A 19,291-nucleotide genomic window follows, 5' to 3' on the forward strand; every position below is an offset into this window, starting at 1 on the left:
CTAGGGTTGCGGGCCATGGTCGAGCAATAGCGTCGTCTAGTCAATCGAACGGACATTTTAGCCGCATTGGATAAAGCGGGGCACCAAATTGCACCTTCGAGCTCATTTCAATCTCTGGGAGTCAGCTCCCTTTTCTTAACTATTGAACAAATTTCCCCTCTCATCTCCAGAAAATGAGTGACATCGAGGCCCTTGGGCCCCCAAGGAAGGCCTCTGCCCACAAGGACGAGGAGTGGCGACCTGACATCGTGGTGGGGGTTGACTTCGGCATGACACACACTGGTAGGCCTCCAATCATTCAGCGTCTCGCGGCTCAGAACGCTGATTAGCTCGGAATCCTGGTCTTCCAGGTGTGGCCTATTCGTATGGCCCAGAATGGCCGCCTCCCAAAACCATCCAGCGATGGCCAGGCAAGTTGCCGGGAGAGCTGGCGAACAAAGTGCCTACGTGCCTCACGTACAGTTTTGATCAAACAACCGTCAAAAGGTGGGGCTTTCAGTGTGAGTTAGACAACTCAGAAGAAGACTTGAAGGAGTTCTTTAAGCTTCATCTCTCGCCTCAGCATCCCCGGGATGGCGGCCCCAGCTTGGCCGAGGCCCAGCGATGGTTCCAAGACTATATTCGCTGCGTCTACCGGCACGTCGTATCGTACTTTGACAACACCATTCCGCAGTTTGTCACGCAGCGTGTGGAGTTCCTCTTCAGCGTTCCAACCACGTGGAAGGATGTGCGCATGGTGGAAGAAACCCGCCGGCTGCTTGCTCAGATCATTGGCGTCCAGAATCCCAATCATCGCGCCTGCATTGGATTGACTGAAGCCGAGGCAGCGGCAGTCTACGCTGGAAATGAACACTATCGGGTCGGTTTCTGCTCTTCTTCTCTGCGGTTGTTGTGCTTGACTGAGAATCGCAGCAAGATGATACAATCATGGTCTGCGACTCGGGTGGCGGAACAACAGTATTACCTACCCCCTCTGCTTCAGGCATGACGTTATTGCAGATCCTGCAGACCAACACCATTTCTAGGATGTGAATGTCCTCAAGCTTCTGTCGGCCCGGAGTGAGCCTACGCGACTTTCCCAGCTCGGCCACGTGGAAGGTGATTCGTTATGTAGCAAGGGCACCCACCATAGCCGCTGGCTAATATTGCTCTAGGACATCCGATCGGCTCAGTGTTTATTGATAGAGAAATTCACCGCATCATATGCGACAGACTGGAAAGAATAAGTGATCATTTACGTTTATCCCCAAGTGCAACCGCTTGGAGAATGACCTTCGGACGGTTTCAGCGGTTCAAATGCGCCTTCGGTACCGAGGCCACAGCAGCTCCCTGGCTCAAGCTTGATGTACCATCTCTGCAAACTGATGTGGACTTTCCAGAGGCGGACGTATATGATGGCCAGATGCAGATTGCTTGGTGATTGTGACAGTCGAATGATGGCGGCTATGGCGGCTGACCAGGCAGCAGGAAGGACATCCAGAAATGCTTTGACACGAAGGTTGACGGGATGTGTCGTCTGTTAGATGGACATATCCAGCAGCTGCGCGGGCAGTATCCCAGTGACCAGATTGTAGGCTGGTTGGATGAATCGTGGATTTGAAAAACAGACTGACCGATTGCGTAGACGTATCTGATTCTATCCGGTGGCCTGGGCAGCTCGCCGTATGTGCGACAACAACTGCAGGAGAGGTATAGTGGATCGGGCATGACAAGTGGTCCCCTCAGTGGCACAATGCAAGTCCTGACAGCTGATGAGCCGTAAGTGACCCTTGTATGCCATACCTCTGGGTTGTTGCTCACAAGAGTTTGCTTTTAGACAATTGGTCGTCGTCCACGGACTGGTCATGGACAGAACCCAACAGCTCAAACGCGGCGTCGTCACCTTTGGCTCCCGCTGTGCGCCGGTCAGCTACGGGATCATCTGCAACAAGCTGTACAGCAAAGACTTCCACCTTGGAGAACGAGTCCAGATCGATCCCCGCGACAACCGGATGTATGTGCTTGACCAGATCGACTGGCTAGTGATAAGGGTACGCCATCCAATCCGTCTCACTTTCACTCATGTTCCTAACAGCGCACTAACGCTCGCCTTTATCCAAGGGCTACCCCATTGACTCTGCAGGAGTAACCAAAGAATTTCATCTCAAAACAGACGTCGGGAGAGAGAACGAGCCCTGGAAAGTCCAGATCGTGATGTCCACCCGGATGCCTGGGGAGCTGCCCCGCAGTCTGCACCACGAGGGGGTGCAAACCGTGTGCAACTTGGACATCTTCACGGACAATGTGGACAAGAAGCTGAAGAACCGGCACTGGTACAGTTCTAAGCCTGCGTTCTGGCGGACCTCGTTCGAGGTGAAGGTCGTCGTCGGGCCGGCAGACCTCACGTTCCAGCTCTGGTCAAAGGGAGAGCGGATTCGCAGCAAGCATGAGCCTATATCGGTGCATTGGATGCCGGCGGAAGATGTAGAGGTCTGATCAATTGCAGAAGCTCTTCTGAGAACATTTGTCTAGTCTGCAGACTCTGCTAGATCGCGTATGAAAGTGATTACGCATCTTTGTCGGATAGAGTTAAGATGTAGAACCTCGACGGAATTTGATCGTCCAAAGGAGATCTCATCTTAAGGCCATGTCAGCAGCGAGTTTGCGGGGAAGCAGCATACATAGTCAAAATTCCACCAATGATGCCGTGCATGTCTGAAAGGACCGTGCATATTCAGGCTATTTGAATGGGGTTCGGCTATGTCTACGCCGAGGAGCCGCGATCGGCATAGAGTACATGTCGAGATGGTTGTTGGTTGCAGTCTGTCCTAGAAGCAACAATTCTGCCCTCTCAGACGATCCCTAACATCGTAAAGTGATTTACGAATGTCGAGTATTGTGCAAGACAACAAAAGAATAGTTTGACGAGTTTCCAGCTCCAGCCTGACTCCGCTGATGGGCTGTGATCATTCGATCCCGCGCTTTTGCAACGTGTGTCAACCATGCTATTTATGCCTCCCTTTGCGCTCTTTGCGCTCCTATCACTCCTCGAGCCTGTCGGCGCACTCACAGAGACGACTAGAATCATCGACCGCCGAAATGTGATCCGCAGGTACAATCCCGTGCGCACGAACCTGTCGACCACCACACCAATGCAGGTCGGCAACGGGGACTTCGCTTTCGGAGCGGATATCACCGGTCTACAGACCTTTCTCCCATTCAACATCCTCTCGTCCTGGTGTTGGTGCAACGACTCGCTGCCCACCATCCCCGGGCAGACCGAGCCCTCCGACTTCACGGGCATGGACTGGTGGACGCACGACCGCCTGGTCAACTACGGCATCTCGAATCCTGCGGAGGCGGCTATCTCGCAGTGGCTCATCGCCAATCCGCATCGGGTCAATCTGGGGCGGGTTGGGCTCTTGTACCAGGGGGCGAATATATCGGTAGCAGATGTGACTAGCACGGTGCAGACTCTGGATTTGTACAGCGGGATTTTGGATTCAAGGTTTGAGCTGCATGGAACGGCTGTTTCGGTTCGGACAGTTGCAGATCCCGTGTCTGATACTGTGGCTGTGGATGTGCAGTCATCTCTGCTGGTAGATGGATCCCTGAGTGTCTTCTTCGACTATCCTTTGACCACGGGGACGAACAAGTTCGAAGCTCCATTTGTGGGAAATTGGAGCTTGGTCGAGGAGCACACCACACGCTTGAAGATAGCGACAGAACGAGAGGCAGTGGTCGAGCATACCCTGGGAGGCACGACTTACTACAATACCATTGCATCGGAGCAAAGAGGCAATATCCGCGGCCCGATCAACGGCACCCATCGCTACATCGTGCAGCCCACTGGCAAGGGAGGGAGATTCACTTTCACCACATCGTACACGCCGTCGATCCAGGCAGACAAGAGGTCATTTACAACCGTCGAAACGTGCTCGACGCAGTGGTGGGCGCAGTACTGGGAGTCCGGCTCCTTCGTCGACCTGACGGGGTCGAACTCGTCAGATGCTGCAGAGTTACAGCGCCGCATTATCCTCTCGCAGTACCTACTCGCCGTGAACAGTGCGGGTCACGATCCACCGCAGGAATCAGGCCTGCAGAACAACGGCTGGTACGGCAAGTTCCACCTGGAGATGGTATTCTGGCACCTCGGGCACTGGGCTCGCTGGAACAAATGGGACATCTTGAGCCGCAGTTTGGGGGTCTACGAACGGTTTCTTCCGTCGTCAATTGACCGCGCAAAGAAGCAGGGATACGAGGGCGCACGGTTGGGCAAGATGAGCGACCCGTCTGGTGCCTCTGCCCCGGGTCCACAGAATGCCCTGCTAATCTGGCAGCAACCCCATCCGATGTACTTTGCGGAGATGGAATATCGAGCCTCGCCGACCGTAGAAACGTTGCAAAAATGGGACACGATCCTCGACGAGCTAGCAACCTGGATGGTGTCGTACGCGTGGTGGAACACGACGACCCAGGTTTATGACCTCGGCCCGCCGATGTATCCGTCCTCGGAGAATACCAGCCCCAACTCAACCTACAATCCAACATTCGAACTGGCCTACTGGCGGTTCGGGCTGGATATCGCCTCGGACTGGAAGAGGCGACAAGGTCACGAAGTCCCGGCGACCTGGACGCGCGTGCGGGAGAATCTGGCATCGCTGCCCGTCGTGGATAACGCGTACTCGATCTGCGCCGATCTGCCGGATATGTGGACGGAGAGTAGTTATACCTCGGACCATCCGAGCCAGATTGCAGTGTATGGGCTTCTACCACCGACAACTGGTGTGAATGTTTCGGTCGTCAGTGCCACGATGGACCGCATCGCTCAGACATGGAACTTCTCCAAGTCGTACGGATGGGACTTTCCGATGTTGGCGATGACTGCCGTCCGGTTGGGAGACATTGACGAGGCGGTTTCGTATCTGCTGCACCCCAATTTCCAATTTGATGATGTGGGCAACCCCGTGGGGACCGTAGTACCCACGCCGTATTTCCCAGCTTCATCCTCGTTGTTGCTCGCGGTGGCGATGATGGCTGGGGGATGCGATGGCAATGAAGGAGCACATTTCCCACAAGGATGGAAGGTCAAGGTGGAGGATTTCATCCCTGGGATGTAGATTTTCACATGCCTCTTTGCATTGAGGTCTTCTAAAGTCTCAAAACTTCCCAAGGTGAAAGGGCGGACCGAGCGCGGGCGGTGAGACATAGGGGGCAGAAAAACTGGCGTTTGACCGCCTTCTTGCTTGGTCTTCCCGGCCAAGAACTCTGGAAGGCTTGACACACTCCCTTCTTCGGTGAAAGACATACTTCGTGCCATAAGCTTTTTGTATCATCGAGCGAGCGATCCGGCAGTGAGTCTCCATTAGGAGGCTAACCCCTATGTCAGCTGAATTCCGAGTTCCTTAGGTCCGAAAAGTGGGTTCAATTTTCGCTCACACTATTATAGTATATTCATTGCCCAGTCCACCAGACGAAGAGAGCTCGAGCTTACCTTGAAAACAGAACCTGTTGATGGTTCCAGTATACTAGTATCTCCTCTGAGTATTGAAGTCGGAAGATTTAGGATCAAAAACACATCATAGTTCAACCAAAAAGATTATTTGTAAATCAGCAGCACCCTTGACTGCTCGCCTTAGGTCAAGATGCATACCCCGTGGACCGATCGCGCGTGCCAGCATTTCACTTCACCCATCATTAGAAAATTCAGCAGATTTGCTTGACAGGATAGGAGGAGAAAAGGCAGAAGCATCATGATGAAGAATTTCATACACGTGAAACCTTCATGAGACAGTTGATTGCTGTCTTTCATGAGGATCAGCGCCCCGAATGGATGCATCTCCCTGCCAGCGGTGCCAAGAAAATGATCTGTTCCACACCATTACCTGCCAGGAGGGTAGCCTCCATCGGCAGTCAGAGGCCTAAATCCCGCCGCATCATGGATGCCTCGGCAAAACCACTGCAGAATATTATAGAAGCCTCAAGCCGCTAAAATCAATCGATTGCCTTGGAAATCGGGCCCTTCTGGGTGGAGCAGATCAGACCATTATGGCTGACCGCCCGGAGAGCGCAGATACTCCATCCAGCACAGCTTGGTGGCTGAATAAAGCATGGGAAGGTGACAGTCGTGGCGATTAGGTTTCTTGGACAACAGTGGATCCGGGGGGGAACGGTCGAGGTCGTTGGGATTACCAAGCACCCGCTCCAGTCGGGCGTTCCCAGCCCTAACTTAACCACCCCAGTCTATTTCGTTCTTACCAAGCATTGGTGGCTAGACCATGATCTTGGCCAGGCACAGGACTGTGCGGCATGGTCGCCCCTACACAGTTGGCTGTTCGCTTGGCTTCTGTCGGCTCTGCTTCAGCTGTATACTTACAGACAACATGATCCTAATACCGTCCCAGGCTCGGTAAACTCGTCATGCTCAGCCCTGTTTCCTGTCCGCAGAAGCCTTTCCATGACCCTCGAACTGGCGTCTGTGCTTTCCGACTACCTTGTGGTGTCTCATACGATGTAGCCTGCTACCCATCCTTGGGCTACCCATTACGGCGTCGGTCGCAAGAATGGAGCGAGGAGAGTGGATCCTCTTCGCCCAGACAGGTTGTGATGCGCTGCCAGGGTCAAACAGTTATGGGTTGATTATTGAACACGGAGTCTGGAATCGCCAGCTTGACTAAGGCGTCGGATCTGCCCACTCGCGGCTCCATGTAGACGATATAAAGGGGTCTGCGAGAGGCATCCGCTTGTCCAGCCATCCAAGCCACGAGTGCGCGAAAAGACTCACAAGATCGATCACCCATCTCTTTTTGCTGCACAATGCGCCATCTTTGGCTTTTGCCAGCCGTTGCTGGTCTCGCTGGGGCGCAATGCCCGTTTCTGTCCGGCGAGATGGGAACTCCCCCTCGTTTCACCGAGCGAGCAGACAACCCAACTGACACCATCGAGGTTGTCGAACAGCCCATCGATCACTCGCTCTACCTCAATGACACTGACAGCTATATGACCACCGACTTTGGCACCCCAATCTCGGACCAGTGGAGTCTGAAGGCTGGACACAGAGGGCCGACCCTTCTTGAAGATTTTATCTTCCGCCAGAAACTGCAGCGTTTCGATCATGAGAGGGTGAGAGACGTGTACCTGTTCTGACCTTTTGCATGTCTAACCTTTCCAATTTTCTTTACTTTCATAGATCCCCGAACGAGTGGTGCACGCACGTGGTGCCGGCGCATACGGTACCTTCCGATCGTACGGCGATTTCTCCAACGTGACTGCTGCCGATTTCCTCAGTGCCGCCGACAAAGAGACCCCCATGTTCTGCCGCTTCTCAACGGTGGTCGGATTCCGAGGCAGTGTTGATACCGCGCGGGATGTTCACGGCCACGCTTGTCGGTTCTACACCGATGAGGGCAATTACGGTATGCCAGAGCCGCACACGTCAAATCGCGAACCTCCGAGACATAAACACTGATATAGACCATCATCATAGATATCGTCGGCGTCAACATCGCCCCCTTCTTCATCCAAGACGCGATCCAGTTCCCCGACCTAGTCCACGCCATCAAGCCGATGCCGCACAACGAGATCCCGCAGGCGGCGACAGCCCACACCTCGGCCTGGGACTTCTTCAGCCAGCAGAGCACGGCGCTGCACAGCGCACTGTGGCTGATGTCCGGTCACGGCATCCCGCGCTCGTACCGCCACATGAACGGCTACGGCGTGCACAGCTTCCGCTTCGTGACGGCCAACGGCACCAGCAAGGTGGTCCGGTACCGGTGGCGCTCGCTGCAGGGGGTGGCCAGTCTGGTGTGGGACGAAGCGCAAGCCACGGCCGGCAAGAACAGTGACTTCCACCGGCAGGATCTGCACGATGCCATCGAGAACGACCGCTACCCCAAGTGGGAGGTATGTCTCCTTGCTTCGAGACTAGGGTCCAACAATAACTGACAGACACAAAGCTGGGCGCCCAGATCATGGACGAATCCGACATGCTGCGCTTCGGCTTCGACCTGCTTGACCCGACCAAGTTCGTTCCCGAAGAACTCGTCCCCTTCACCCCGCTGGGCGTGATGGAGCTCAACGCCAACCCGACCAACTACTTTGCTGAGGTGGAACAAGTCGGCGTACGTCCCTCCTCTATCCCTTCCCCCCCTCCCCGCACCAACAATCTCACTCACATGAACACCCCTCGCAGTTCCAACCCGGCCACATAATCCGCGGCATCGACTTCACCGAAGACCCTCTCCTCCAAGGCCGACTCTTCTCCTACCTAGACACGCAAGTAAACCGCCATGGGGGCCCGAACTTCGAGCAACTGCCCGTGAACCGGCCGCGCAAGCCCGTCCACAACAACAACCGCGACGGCTTCGGCCAGCAGCAGATCCCCACCAACAACTGGGCGTACACGCCCAACACGATGGGCGCGCAGACCGCCCCGCGCCAGGCGAACCAAACCGCCGGCCACGGGTTCTTCACTGCCCCCTACCGCTACACCAGCGGCCATCTCGTGCGCGAGCCCAGCCCCACCTTCGCCGATCACTGGTCCCAGCCGGCCCTGTTCTGGAACTCGTTGGTGCCCGCGGAGCAGCAGATGGTGGTGAATGCGATTGTGTTTGAGAATTCCAAGGTGACGAGTGTGCATGTGCGGCGGAATGTGGTCGCGCAGTTGAACCGCGTGGATCATGCGTTGGCGACGCGGGTGGCCAGGGGGCTGGGGTTGGAGGTGCCGGAGCCTGAGGGCAGGTACTATACCTCGAATGCGACGGTGAATGTTGGGACATTTGGGCAGCGGTTGCTCAGTGTTGAGGGCCTATCGGTCGGGGTTCTGGCGTCGACTAAACATGAGGGGTCGCTGAGGCTTGGGGCGGAGTTGGCTAGGGTGCTGGCGGTGCATGGGGTTGATGTGGAGGTTGTCGCGGAGGTGTGGGCTGAGGGTGTGAATACGACGTATGCGCTCTCCGATGCTTCCGGGTTTGATGCGGTGGTTGTGGCGGATGGGGTGGAGGGGTTGTTTACGACGGGCAATGCGACGACGATGTATCCTCCTGGTCGGCCGGGGCAGATTCTGGCGGATGCGTTTCGGTATGGCAAGCCAGTTGGAGCAGTGGGGAGTGGGAAGTGGGCGTTGAAGGGAGCGGGCATTGAGGTTGGGAGGGACGGGGTGTATGTCGCTGGGAATGCGACGGGGTTGGCGGCGGAGGTGTTGGAGGGATTGTATACTTTCAGGTTCTTGGACCGGTTCGCATTGGATGAGGAATGAGGTCGTCTGCTGGAGGATACTGAAATACAGAGACACCACAAGTTGGTCCTGGTACAGGAGGGTAACTTGGATTTTGAATTGTTTATGGGTGGTTGTAGTAATTAGAAATGAACGGGAAGGCAGTATTGAGACGCTATCCATATTATAACTAAATAAACATTGTTGAGAATATTCACTCGAATTGAAACCCAAGAAAAACACGATGCAAATCAGATCAACCCAAAACATCTTATCACCAATCTTAGAAACACGCAAGCACCTAAGTATACTTCAACCGAGCCTCAGTCCACTCAGGCTGGTATCCCAGCTTCGCACCGTTCATGTCGAAGCTCGTGCCAGACCCAGCGTCGAACCCACTCGCGTAGGCACCATAGGTGACGAGCTCAATGTTCTCCAAGGCGGCACCTGCATCAGTCTGGGCCCACACGCTCAGACCGATGGTATTCTTGTCCCGGTTGTTGATGATGCCGGGGGGAACCGGGAACGTGGTCTGCGGTCCCAGATACGGGACGTACTTGCCGTACTGGTAGCCGTTGATGAACAGCTGGATGCGGACGGGATTGACGGTGGATGGGGAGGTGAAGCGGATGCCAAGGGGGACGTCGTAGCTCTTAGGCAGGTCGAGGGTGAAGGTGGTCAGGTAGAATGCGACGCCTGATTCAGAGGTTAGTTTCCTTCTCCGATCTTTCACCGTACACAGAACAGAGGTAGAACTTACCGGATTTGTTCAGTCCATCGAGAGGGGATCCTGAAGTCCAGCCATCCGATGACTTGGTATTGTAGCCCGGAAGATGCCAGCCCTGGCGTTCGGCCAGCAGTCCGCCTTCATTCATTGGGGCACGAACGGGATCCAGCTCATAAGCTCCTAGCATCTTATTAGATTCGGTATAGACTTGTCAAAAGGATACAACAAAGTTCTTACCGGCAGCTCCTCCAGCATTGCCCTGGATCTTCCAGCTGGTGAAGCTTCCGCCAGTCAGTGTCGCAGCGAGCAGGCCGCGCGGGTTTTCCACGCCCTTGGCAGTGGAGGTTTCATCGTGGCCGGTGTAGTCGATCTACGGTAAGATGATCAGCATAAATATCTCCAACAATGAGAAGCCGGCATTCGACATACCACAACAGTGAGAAGGTTGTCCGTGTCCTTGAGCGTCTGGTTGCTGAAGTCCAGAGTCGCAGTGGATGAGGTCGCGGAAGCGTCACCGGGCAGGGTAGCAACCAAGTTGCCATTCAGCCAGACATTCCAACCGAAGCCCACACCTCCCTGTGCGGTGAGACTGGCGCCAGTAACATTTGCGCCATCAAAGCGTCCGCGGTAGATCTTGATACCAGTGTAGTAGCCATAGTCAGACGCGTAGAGTACCGGCAGAGTAGAGGGCTGTACGGGGCTCAACGTGGTAGTCTTGTTGCACACAGTCCAGTTCGAGTCATCATAGTCGGGTTCAAGCTCAGGCAGCGAGTCTTTGACCTTCCAGCCACTGAGAGCAGGCAGTGAGATCGTGCTGGACGCCCCGTCAATGGACCCGACCAGACTGCCATAGGCGGTTTTGGTCACGGCGATGCGCTTGCCATTCCATTTCACAGTGTTCACCGATGCGCCAGCAAAGACCTCAATGGTAGTAGTGTTGTCATTGTCTCCAATGAGATTAACAACACTTCCATCGACGGAGGCGTTGCGGACCAGGTAGGGCCCAATGACAAAGATGTGCTGGTCAGCAGTCACGTAAGGATCATTCGTGGTCGGTGGTGCCCAGAATCGGAATGCTGTATCGGTGTCCAGAAGGTAGAAGATCGTCTTGTTTGAAAATTGAACGACACTGGTACCACTGGCCTGGGTGTAGGTGTACGAGGGCGTGGTTGAATTTCCGGAACCCTGAGTCAGGTTGACGGATGGCCCGTACTCTGTGAAGTTGAGGCGTCCGGAGTTCTTGAACGCAAAGGACGCAGTTTGACCGACTCGGGAGTATAGCACAACCACATCGGTGTCACCAAAGGTTCCGTAGGTGGCGATATCTGTTGATACGTACAGGATGGTACTATGTCCCAGCGGGTAGTCGGTGGAGATGATCTTGCTTTGTCGTCCATCGAGGTTGATGTCGGTCAATGTGACATTGCCTGCGGAGGTTGTCACGTCCAGGTCAAAGGTCAGGGAACTGCGTGAAGGGGTTGTCGCTTGCTGCACAACGTAGAACCCGGCATCGGATTGCGAGTCCCGGAGCACCCAGGTATACGCAGATGTGCTGGATGTGTAGCCTGTTCCGTTGCCCTCCATGTCTGCGGTAAGCAGTCCAGTCGACACTCTGGTGTATAGGCCAATAAGCTTAGTTTGGCTCATCTTGTCCCGGACCACCCTGCTCTCACTCAACGGAGCGCTGTAGTCATCTATATCTGGTCAGGGCCGCTTCCCCATTTGACAGGTACGAATTAACTCACATGATGTGTACACAACGGGGGCTGCTAGATGACCCCAATTCGTACCACCATAGGTCATGTAGATGCTTTGAAGGGTTATCTTCTGACCGATGTTGTTCTTGTAGTACACATCCGCAAACTGCGGGCTAAGTTCGCTCGTGCAGGTGTCATAAAAGGAGGATGCTCCCCAAGCAGAGAACCACCCTCCTTCAAACTCGGGTATGTAACTGGGCTGGGTGTAACTGTAGTTCTGGAACCATTGGTAGTAGGTGCGGACGACATTAAATCCGGTGGCTTCGTTGGTGCAGCTGAGACCACCAGGATAGGAGTCCAGGCCGTAGACGTTCACTGCACCGCCAACGTCTTCGTAATCTGTGGACCAGCTCTCGGAGCGCATTCCCTTTTCGTTGTGGGTGAAGGGGACATCGACACCAGCGGCCCGAAAGGCATCCTCCAACTTAATCATGTACTGGACTAAAGTGTTACTGGCGCTGTGGGTCGTTTCCTGCAGCTCGTTTTCAATCTGGTTGAGAATGACCGGTCCGCCATTGGTAATGGAGTTGGCAGCAATGATCTTGCCAATCTCTTCCACCCATGGCTGCCAGGCCGCGGTGTACGTGGCGTCGCCCGTGCGCAATGAGCCTCCGCTGCCATCACTCAAGTGGAGAGCTAGACCGCCTCCATTGATCTCAGCATTGTCATAGGGCCCTGGTCTGCATCGTGTGTTAGCTCAATACCAGTGACCTCTAGGCAGCAAGGCTTACCGGGCAATGAGATAAATTCCAGCCTCCTGAGCGTAATCGAACAGACGCTGCAGATTGTGAGCGCCAGTCTCGAAATCGAAGGTTCCATTAACGGGCGAGTGGAAGTTCCAGAAAAGATAGACACTAAATCGTCATCAGTCTCGATATCGAATGGTCAATAAGATCGAATCAAAGGTTCGATTGTAGAGGCATTTGTGTCCACACACCTGGCTGCGTTGAACCCATTGGCACGCATCTTCTGAAAGATGTCAAGCCATAGCTCGGGCACAGGAAGTCTCGGATAGGCAAATTCGCCCGAGAAAACGAAGAGTCGGTTGCCATTGACGGACAAACTATACGGATCCCAGGACACCAGGTCTGTTAGACCGTCGGTGGTGGCCCGAGTCCCGGTGAGCAGACTCGCCCCAAGCAGCAAGGACGACCAAAGCTTCATGGTGAGTATAAGCCAAAGCTATCAGATACTGAGGAAATCTCGTTCTGCAACCGTGCACTCGGCTTTAAGTATCTATAGCCATCGTCACTTCCCTTGAGCTCCGGTGTCATGGTGGATTCTGGCGGTATTGCCGAGAGCAAGGGCAATTTCCTCCGTTTGGTGGGCTCATCCTGGTCTTCAGGCTATAGACTTCATGCAGGCTCTAGCGCTGGAATCTGGGATAAGCGATTGGTGCAGACTTGGAACAATCAAAATTAGATTAAGCAACGAGCGGGGAAATGAGGGGTTCACGGAGAAATACACACCGAGAACCTATGCAGGGGGTACGTGGGCTGATATTACGTGCATTAGTCAGGGGGACTCAGGGGTAAGTCACACAGACCTACTGGGGTAATGCCGAGGAAGAATGACGGGAGTTGATACTGATGGCTGAGGGGAGGGAGAGGAAGAGTGAAATACAGACAGTGGTCATAACAACATACGAACGGGGGGTGAGGTGCTGGATGCCTAAGGCCGGACGGCAATCGAGTCCGAGCTCCGGCGGAGGGTCACATGACACCATGATTTCATCTCCGCAGTCCCCGCATTTCCCGCCACTCTCACTACAACAATTTACACAAATGTCGATGAATTCCACACAACTTTGGACAGAAGAGAGTAATTCCATTCTTACTCCAAATATCCGAAAACATCCGAAGAAATATCCGCATCTTGTTTTCAAGGACCAAGGCTTGCTTCAATTATCCGAAGGTACAGGTAGTTCTAAATATCCGGTCGCCTAGACTCACTATAGGCAGCTCGTTGGGAAGATAGATGGGCATCGAGTCCTCCCACTTACTATCCGTCAGCAGCCTCCTCTACTTCAGCAGTCTCACGGGCCTCCCAGGTTCCTTCCCGCGTGGTCTCATAGAAGAAAGTCCGCTTGCCATCTGGTGAACACTTGGGTGTGCCGAGAAAATACCCAACTTTGGAAGCAACCTTTTCGGGATTCGGTGCCATTGGGTCGGATGGCATAGATCGAAAGCTCTTGACTATGCTCCCAGCCCACGCCAAAGTCATGTCCCAGGCAGTCTGTACCGCGGTCTGAAGAGAACGGAATCCATTCGCCGTCTGCAGACCACTGCGGGCGGGCGAAAATATCCGTTCATCTTCGTCGGGTCGCAGGCCGTCACCGTTGTGTTGGTCAAATTCCAACTGCTGCCGGTCTTCAGATCCATCACCCAGATAATGGTCTTGTAGCCGTTCGCAGTCGAACCAAATGCTGCTTTGCTTCCGTCTGGGGATAAAGCCATTGCATCTTCCATTGCAGGTGTGACCACGAGCTTCTCCATGCCCGACCCGTCCACGCGGCAACGGTAGAGGTTGGCGTTGCCGTCACGCTCACTAGTGAAGGTGATTCATTGGCCATCTGGCGAGAAGGAGGCATCATACTCAACGACGGACTGGTTCAGTAATCTGCGCTACGTAGTGAATGTGCCTCCGCTATAGCTAGCACTTGCCCAAGGTGCTTTCTGTATCAAGGTGCATCGCGCCTGATGACGACAATTACCAAATTGTCTTTGAGACTGTAGACTGTGCATGTCATTTGCCTGCCTGGCACTTATGTACGCTACAGTGAGTAATAGTTACGTTACTTCCCACTGTAAGTGTTTTGATAACAGTCACGTGGAGATAAAACAACTCTACTATGTTTGTTTTACTGTTTGGCCTCGGCAGCCACTTTCAATGCCCTCGAACACTTCAATTCTTCAAAATCTCAATACTCTCTGCCTGATATCATATTAATGGTTCCTCGGTCCCATACTCCGGCTTATGCAGCTTCGAGTTAGATGGGAGCTCAATATCGTCGCTGCGTACCTCAAGGTAAAGATGTCTATTTTCAGTTCGCCCTCGCCACCCCACAGCGGCACAACGGCATTATGTCAGGCAAGATAAGTTACAGTGTACCAGCTTGAAAGCCTCGTGCGATTCAATCACCGCTATACGAGAGCTAAGACGGCTTGTAATTTGAAAGTTAGCCCCGACGGACAGCCGACTAAGCTTTCCCCCGCCTCCGATCGCATCCCAGACAGGCAAAGATGGCCCCTTTCATTTCCAACCGGGCCTTGGGTCAGGGACCACTCTCCCAAAAGGGCAGCCCCCATTCGATTTCTAAACAAGCTGAATCCTTCTGGGCAGGCTGTGCAACGCCTGGGCCATGATGACTGGAGCTTCTGTCGGCCCCCAATGCTACCAACCAACACTTGGGGCATAGCAGGATTGCCCATGAAACACCTAATGCCAAGAAGCGAGTCAGTTGTGGAGACAATCCCCCCACCACCCCTAGCATTCCAGCTGCTTATTTATCTTCAGGGTCTTATCACTCAGTCTGCACGATCTGAAGCCATACAAACCAGAAAACACACACCAGAATGCTTGTCAACCTAGGTGCTTTGGCTGGCTTGATTGCCGTCGGCCACGCCGCGGCCAGCGGGAAACGCGCCACCGAGGCTGCAGCATACAGCTCCAACTCGGCGGGCAACTACAAACTCAGCTCCATCACTGCCCCCGTGCAAGGCAACGGCAGTCCCGGATCTGCGTCTACCTGGAAGCTCACCGTCGACGACACTGCGTCCGGCCACCGGCAGACCATCAATGGCTTCGGGGCGGCCGTCACCGACGCGACCGTGACATCCTTCAACACCCTGAACCAAGCCACGCTCCAACAGCTGCTGAACGAGCTGATGACCACCGACGGCGCGAACTTCTCTCTGATGCGACACACCATCGGCGCCTCCGACCTCTCCGGCGACCCAGCCTACACCTACGACGACAACAACAACGCCGCCGACCCGTCGCTGACCGGCTTCAACCTGGGCGATCGGGGCACCGCCATGGCCAAGCTCCTCGCCACAATGAAGACGCTGCAGTCCAGCCTCACGATCCTGGGCTCCTCCTGGAGCCCGCCGGGGTGGATGAAACTCAATGGCGTCATCGACGGCAGCACGACCAACAACAACCTGAACGACGGGTACCTGACCAGTGGCGGCACAGGCAGCACGGGCTACGCCGCCGCCTTTGCCCAGTACTTCGTGAGATACATCCAAGCGTACACCAACCTGGGAGCCCCGATCGACGCGATCACCATCCAGAACGAGCCTCTGAACAGCCAAGCAGGCTACCCGACCATGTACGTGTATGCATACGAGTCCGCAGACCTCATCGAGAAATACGTCGGCCCCGCCCTGGCGCAAGCGGGCCTCGACACCAAGGTCTGGGCCTACGACCACAATACCGGTACTTGCCCCTTGAGACTACCTTTCTCATCTCCCATTCCCACCACCGCCCACTAACAAGCATGAAGACGTCCCAAGCTACCCGCAAACCATTCTCTCCAGCGGCGCGAGCACCTACGTCCCCGCCGTCGCGTGGCACTGCTACGCCAGCAACGTCGACTGGACCGTCCTCTCGAGCTTCCACAGCACCAACCCAAACACCGAACAGTACATGACGGAATGCTGGACGCCCGCGTCCGGGGCGTGGCACCAAGCCGCGGATTTCACGATGGGCCCGCTGCAGAACTACGCCGCGGGCGTCATGGCCTGGACGCTGGGCACCGACTCCGACGACGGGCCGCACCTCTCCTCGGGCGGGTGCGCCACCTGCCACGGGCTCGTCACGGTGAACAGCGCCACGAGCTACACGCTGAACACGGCGTATTACATGATGGCGCAGTTCAGCAAGTTCATGCCCCCCGGGGCGGTCGTGGTGAGCGGGACGGGCAGTTACACGTATGACAACGGGGGCGGGGTGCAGTCGGTGGCCTCGGTGAACCCGGATGGCTCGCGCACGGTGGTGATCCAGAATACCTTTGGGAATGATGTGTATGTGACGGTGACGTTGGGGTCGGGCGGGGTGTGGAGTGGGAATGTGCCGGAGGAGTCGGTGACGACCTGGGTTTTGCCTGGTTGAGAACCTTACCTTTTTCTTTTTCTCTTTTGATGTGTGTGGGGAGGGGGGGGGGGGGGGGGGTCTGGATCGCCTTCCTCTTAAGGGGCGCATTAGATGACGGTCTATGCAATCATTTGTGAATTCGAATTTCGGGTAACCTGGCATACTAGTCTTACTCTTCAACCTCATCATCATCCTCTAACGCTGGAAAATACAACCCCCCCCCCCCCCCCTCCTTCGGCCCCTTAGTGATTCTTGTGATTCTTTCGGAGTTAGTACTCAAGGGAAAGGGGGAAATACCCTTGTTATAATAGCTCCTGCGAAACAGCTGGCAGGGTCACGTGCCGACGATCCGGTGGTCAATATAGATTGAGTGCGCGTGATTGCTTCGGCGGGACAGGAATCCACCAGATTCAGATATTTGCGATCAGGGTCGCTGACGCGAATTCTGGCGTAGGGGAGATTGTGCGTGATGCTGGCGGAGAGGCGAAAGAAGGAAGGGGGGGGGGGGGGGGGCAGTGTAAGTTTGGTCTTCGATATTGATAATTGTCTTTTGGTACGACACGGCCGACCTATTCAGGAAAAGCCAAAGCGCTTGACTCGTGCTGCTTTTGGTGGCTTTGATGAGGAAGATCTGGATTTTGATGTGTTGCCATGTGAGACAAAATATCAAGATGTCGATAACGGTGAGTTGAGCGACGAGTTTGAGTGGGTGTCGCTATGCTGTGGCTGATGATGCGGACGCTGAGGGCTTGAAGGGCTGGTGGGTTTACAGGGTTGATGGTCAAGCATGAGTATGTGAGGTATGTGAGCAGAGGAGTGTGGCAGTCAACAATGTCCTCGACAAGAAGACAGAATGGATGACACGGTTATCACATGCGGCATGCGAGGAAACACTCACTCGCCAATGTGGGCTCAGGTCTTATATGTGAATGGAAACTTACTCTCCCCAGGATTGAAGCCATATAGAGGTTTTCCCTAAAGCAGGAGTGTATATGACCGTGTGTCACATAGCTTCAAGTAACCTCACTTGGGCGGTTAAGAACTTCTCTCTCCTTCTGCCATTACTAACTTTCTCAATCTACATTGAATACTGGATCCCCTGCCTCACAGCCTCAGAGGTACATGTATCGATTGAATCCATCTTCGCTTTCCAGAAAACCGTTCTATTCAAGAGAACTTCTTCAAGCCCTCAGTGGCCCGCCGACTCAAGCAGTCTTCCACCGCTCGCTGCAGGCCCTCCTCCAGCCCCACCACCGGCCGATACCCAAGCGGCGTCTTCGCTTTGTCGATGCAAAAGTACCGCGTCATACAGCTGAGCCGCACTTTGGTCCGGGTCAACGGGGGTTGGCCCAGCCCCAGTGCCCAGAAGACCCACTCCAGGAAGCCGGCCAGGCGTAATGCCCACGGCCGTGGGATCACCCATACCTGCTCGCCCCGCGTCGTATCCCCCGCGAACCTCCACACCAGCCGCGTGAAGTCCCAGAAGCATCGCGGCTCATCGTTGGTTATGAAAAAGGCCTCCCCATCTACCTTTGTCGTGTCATCATCGTCATCATCGTTATGATCCTCATCCGGCGAGTCGGGACTTTTCGAGAGTTGGGCCCGCAGCGCCGCGGCAGCCAGGTAATGCGCGTGCGCGACATTCGTATTCTCGGTAAAGTCGAAGCGGTTCTGATTGTCGCCGATCTACCACTGGGTCTGACCGCGGAAATACGCGTCCAGGATGCCCGGGAGCACGACGAGGTCGCCGACACCGAAGATGCCCGAGGGCCGGATAGCGCAGGTCAGGAAGGGGTTGGGGGCTCGGCGCTGGTTCTGGGACAGTACATAGGACTCTGCGAGGGCCTTGGTGTAGACGTAGAATTCTGGCTGTTGCCCCTCCTCGAGGAGGACGGGGAAGGTCTCGTCGGCGTTTATCAGATCCGTCTGGGCGTCGCTGATGACGCTGGCTGAGCTGGTGTATACGAAGCATTGAGTGCCCGCTCCTCGCGCAATCTGGAGGAGGGCTCGGGTGCCTTCCACGTTGACTTTGTACATGATGGGGCTTGGAGAATCGAATTTCGGGCTGGCGGTATGGATGACGGTCTCAGGTTGCACGTCTTGGAAGAGCTGGCGTATCGCGTCGGCGTCAGTCAGGTCTCCGGTATGATAGCTCACTCCGGGCAGATAGTGAGATGGTTCTCGGAGGTCAAGGGAGTGTAGCTGGTTGCAGCCACGCTCCGCGAAGAGCTGGAGGATCCGGCTGGCGAGGCCCCCGGATCCACCGGTAACAAGGACCGTGCTTCGGCTCAAGTGGGTGTTTCCCTCGACCATGACCATTGTGAGTGGTCGGAAGGATGAATGACTTTCAGACTGTATATGTATATGACTATGACCTATGATGGAGACGAATGGGTGTTGTTGGAAGGGGGGAGATGGTGCAATACAAAACAAAACAAAGGGGCAAATTGTGAGTGTAAGCGGCTCATCACTTTGCCGACATTTAGCGGAATTCGGACCAGACAAAAGTACTGCATA

General features: G+C 54.9%; 7 protein-coding genes across 7 annotated transcripts; 4 read left to right on the plus strand and 3 right to left on the minus strand.

Moving 5' to 3' along the window:
• Nucleotides 1-173: 173 nt before the first annotated feature.
• BO95DRAFT_449404 (Hsp70 family protein) lies at nucleotides 174-2,475 on the plus strand (the record flags this gene model as incomplete). Its single annotated transcript, XM_025587948.1, has 9 exons — nucleotides 174-282; nucleotides 351-863; nucleotides 917-957; nucleotides 1,026-1,098; nucleotides 1,155-1,416; nucleotides 1,468-1,570; nucleotides 1,625-1,758; nucleotides 1,817-2,030; nucleotides 2,101-2,475. The coding sequence occupies 9 exons, from the start codon at nucleotides 174-176 to the stop codon at nucleotides 2,473-2,475; spliced, it is 1,824 nt and encodes a 607-aa protein (XP_025447097.1).
• A 656-nt stretch (nucleotides 2,476-3,131) lies between these two features.
• Nucleotides 3,132-5,380, plus strand: BO95DRAFT_470280 (uncharacterized protein; the record flags this gene model as incomplete). Its single annotated transcript, XM_025589507.1, has 1 exon — nucleotides 3,132-5,380. The coding sequence occupies one exon, from the start codon at nucleotides 3,132-3,134 to the stop codon at nucleotides 5,097-5,099; it is 1,968 nt and encodes a 655-aa protein (XP_025447098.1). The 3' UTR covers nucleotides 5,100-5,380.
• A 1,415-nt stretch (nucleotides 5,381-6,795) lies between these two features.
• BO95DRAFT_510645 (heme-dependent catalase) lies at nucleotides 6,796-9,235 on the plus strand (the record flags this gene model as incomplete). The annotated part of the gene is made up of 5 exons (XM_025591370.1): nucleotides 6,796-7,101; nucleotides 7,169-7,394; nucleotides 7,466-7,881; nucleotides 7,935-8,099; nucleotides 8,171-9,235. 5 exons carry the CDS (start codon nucleotides 6,796-6,798, stop codon nucleotides 9,233-9,235), a joined length of 2,178 nt encoding a protein of 725 aa, XP_025447099.1.
• Nucleotides 9,236-9,363: 128 nt separating this feature from the next.
• BO95DRAFT_478553 (glycoside hydrolase family 35 protein) lies at nucleotides 9,364-13,267 on the minus strand. Its single transcript, XM_025590041.1, has 9 exons — nucleotides 13,228-13,267; nucleotides 13,147-13,173; nucleotides 12,615-13,079; nucleotides 12,409-12,531; nucleotides 11,666-12,357; nucleotides 10,350-11,614; nucleotides 10,158-10,290; nucleotides 9,954-10,100; nucleotides 9,364-9,889 (listed from the first exon to the last, which is right to left on the minus strand). Exons 3-9 carry the CDS (start codon nucleotides 12,839-12,841, stop codon nucleotides 9,495-9,497), a joined length of 2,982 nt encoding a protein of 993 aa, XP_025447100.1. The 5' UTR covers nucleotides 12,842-13,079; nucleotides 13,147-13,173; nucleotides 13,228-13,267; the 3' UTR covers nucleotides 9,364-9,494.
• Nucleotides 13,268-13,458: 191 nt separating this feature from the next.
• Nucleotides 13,459-14,384, minus strand: BO95DRAFT_438380 (uncharacterized protein). Its single transcript, XM_025585503.1, has one exon. The coding sequence runs from the start codon at nucleotides 13,898-13,900 to the stop codon at nucleotides 13,679-13,681; it is 222 nt and encodes a 73-aa protein (XP_025447101.1). The 5' UTR covers nucleotides 13,901-14,384; the 3' UTR covers nucleotides 13,459-13,678.
• An 868-nt stretch (nucleotides 14,385-15,252) lies between these two features.
• BO95DRAFT_459065 (glycoside hydrolase family 30 protein) lies at nucleotides 15,253-16,792 on the plus strand (the record flags this gene model as incomplete). Its single annotated transcript, XM_025588619.1, has 2 exons — nucleotides 15,253-16,117; nucleotides 16,185-16,792. The coding sequence occupies 2 exons, from the start codon at nucleotides 15,253-15,255 to the stop codon at nucleotides 16,790-16,792; spliced, it is 1,473 nt and encodes a 490-aa protein (XP_025447102.1).
• A 1,119-nt stretch (nucleotides 16,793-17,911) lies between these two features.
• BO95DRAFT_470284 (C-3 sterol dehydrogenase/C-4 decarboxylase family protein) lies at nucleotides 17,912-19,157 on the minus strand. The gene is made up of 3 exons (XM_025589508.1): nucleotides 18,512-19,157; nucleotides 18,361-18,460; nucleotides 17,912-18,300 (listed from the first exon to the last, which is right to left on the minus strand). Exons 1-3 carry the CDS (start codon nucleotides 19,091-19,093, stop codon nucleotides 17,942-17,944), a joined length of 1,041 nt encoding a protein of 346 aa, XP_025447103.1. The 5' UTR covers nucleotides 19,094-19,157; the 3' UTR covers nucleotides 17,912-17,941.
• Between the last annotated feature and the right edge of the window lie 134 nt (nucleotides 19,158-19,291).

This window comes from Aspergillus brunneoviolaceus, assembly GCF_003184695.1.
Source record: "Aspergillus brunneoviolaceus CBS 621.78 unplaced genomic scaffold BO95scaffold_4, whole genome shotgun sequence".
NCBI classification, from domain to species: domain Eukaryota; kingdom Fungi; phylum Ascomycota; class Eurotiomycetes; order Eurotiales; family Aspergillaceae; genus Aspergillus; species Aspergillus brunneoviolaceus.

Excerpts from the sequence above, each read along its gene's own strand:
- BO95DRAFT_478553 (XM_025590041.1), bottom strand. The coding sequence starts at position 12,841 with ATGAAGCTTTGGTCGTCCTTGCTGCTTGGGGCGAGTCTGCTCACCGGG. Across the intron at positions 12,532-12,614 it reads AATGGGTTCAACGCAGCCAG|TGTCTATCTTTTCTGGAACT; the intron begins GTGTGTGGACAC and ends ATGACGATTTAG. Across the intron at positions 12,358-12,408 it reads GGAATTTATCTCATTGCCCG|ACCAGGGCCCTATGACAATG; the intron begins GTAAGCCTTGCT and ends CACACGATGCAG.
- BO95DRAFT_438380 (XM_025585503.1), bottom strand. The coding sequence starts at position 13,900 with ATGACTTTGGCGTGGGCTGGGAGCATAGTCAAGAGCTTTCGATCTATG.
- BO95DRAFT_470284 (XM_025589508.1), bottom strand. The coding sequence starts at position 19,093 with ATGGTCATGGTCGAGGGAAACACCCACTTGAGCCGAAGCACGGTCCTT. Across the intron at positions 18,461-18,511 it reads TCGGTGTCGGCGACCTCGTC|ATCGGCGACAATCAGAACCG; the intron begins GTGCTCCCGGGC and ends ACCCAGTGGTAG. Across the intron at positions 18,301-18,360 it reads GCGGGCCCAACTCTCGAAAA|ATGGGGAGGCCTTTTTCATA; the intron begins GTCCCGACTCGC and ends CGACAAAGGTAG.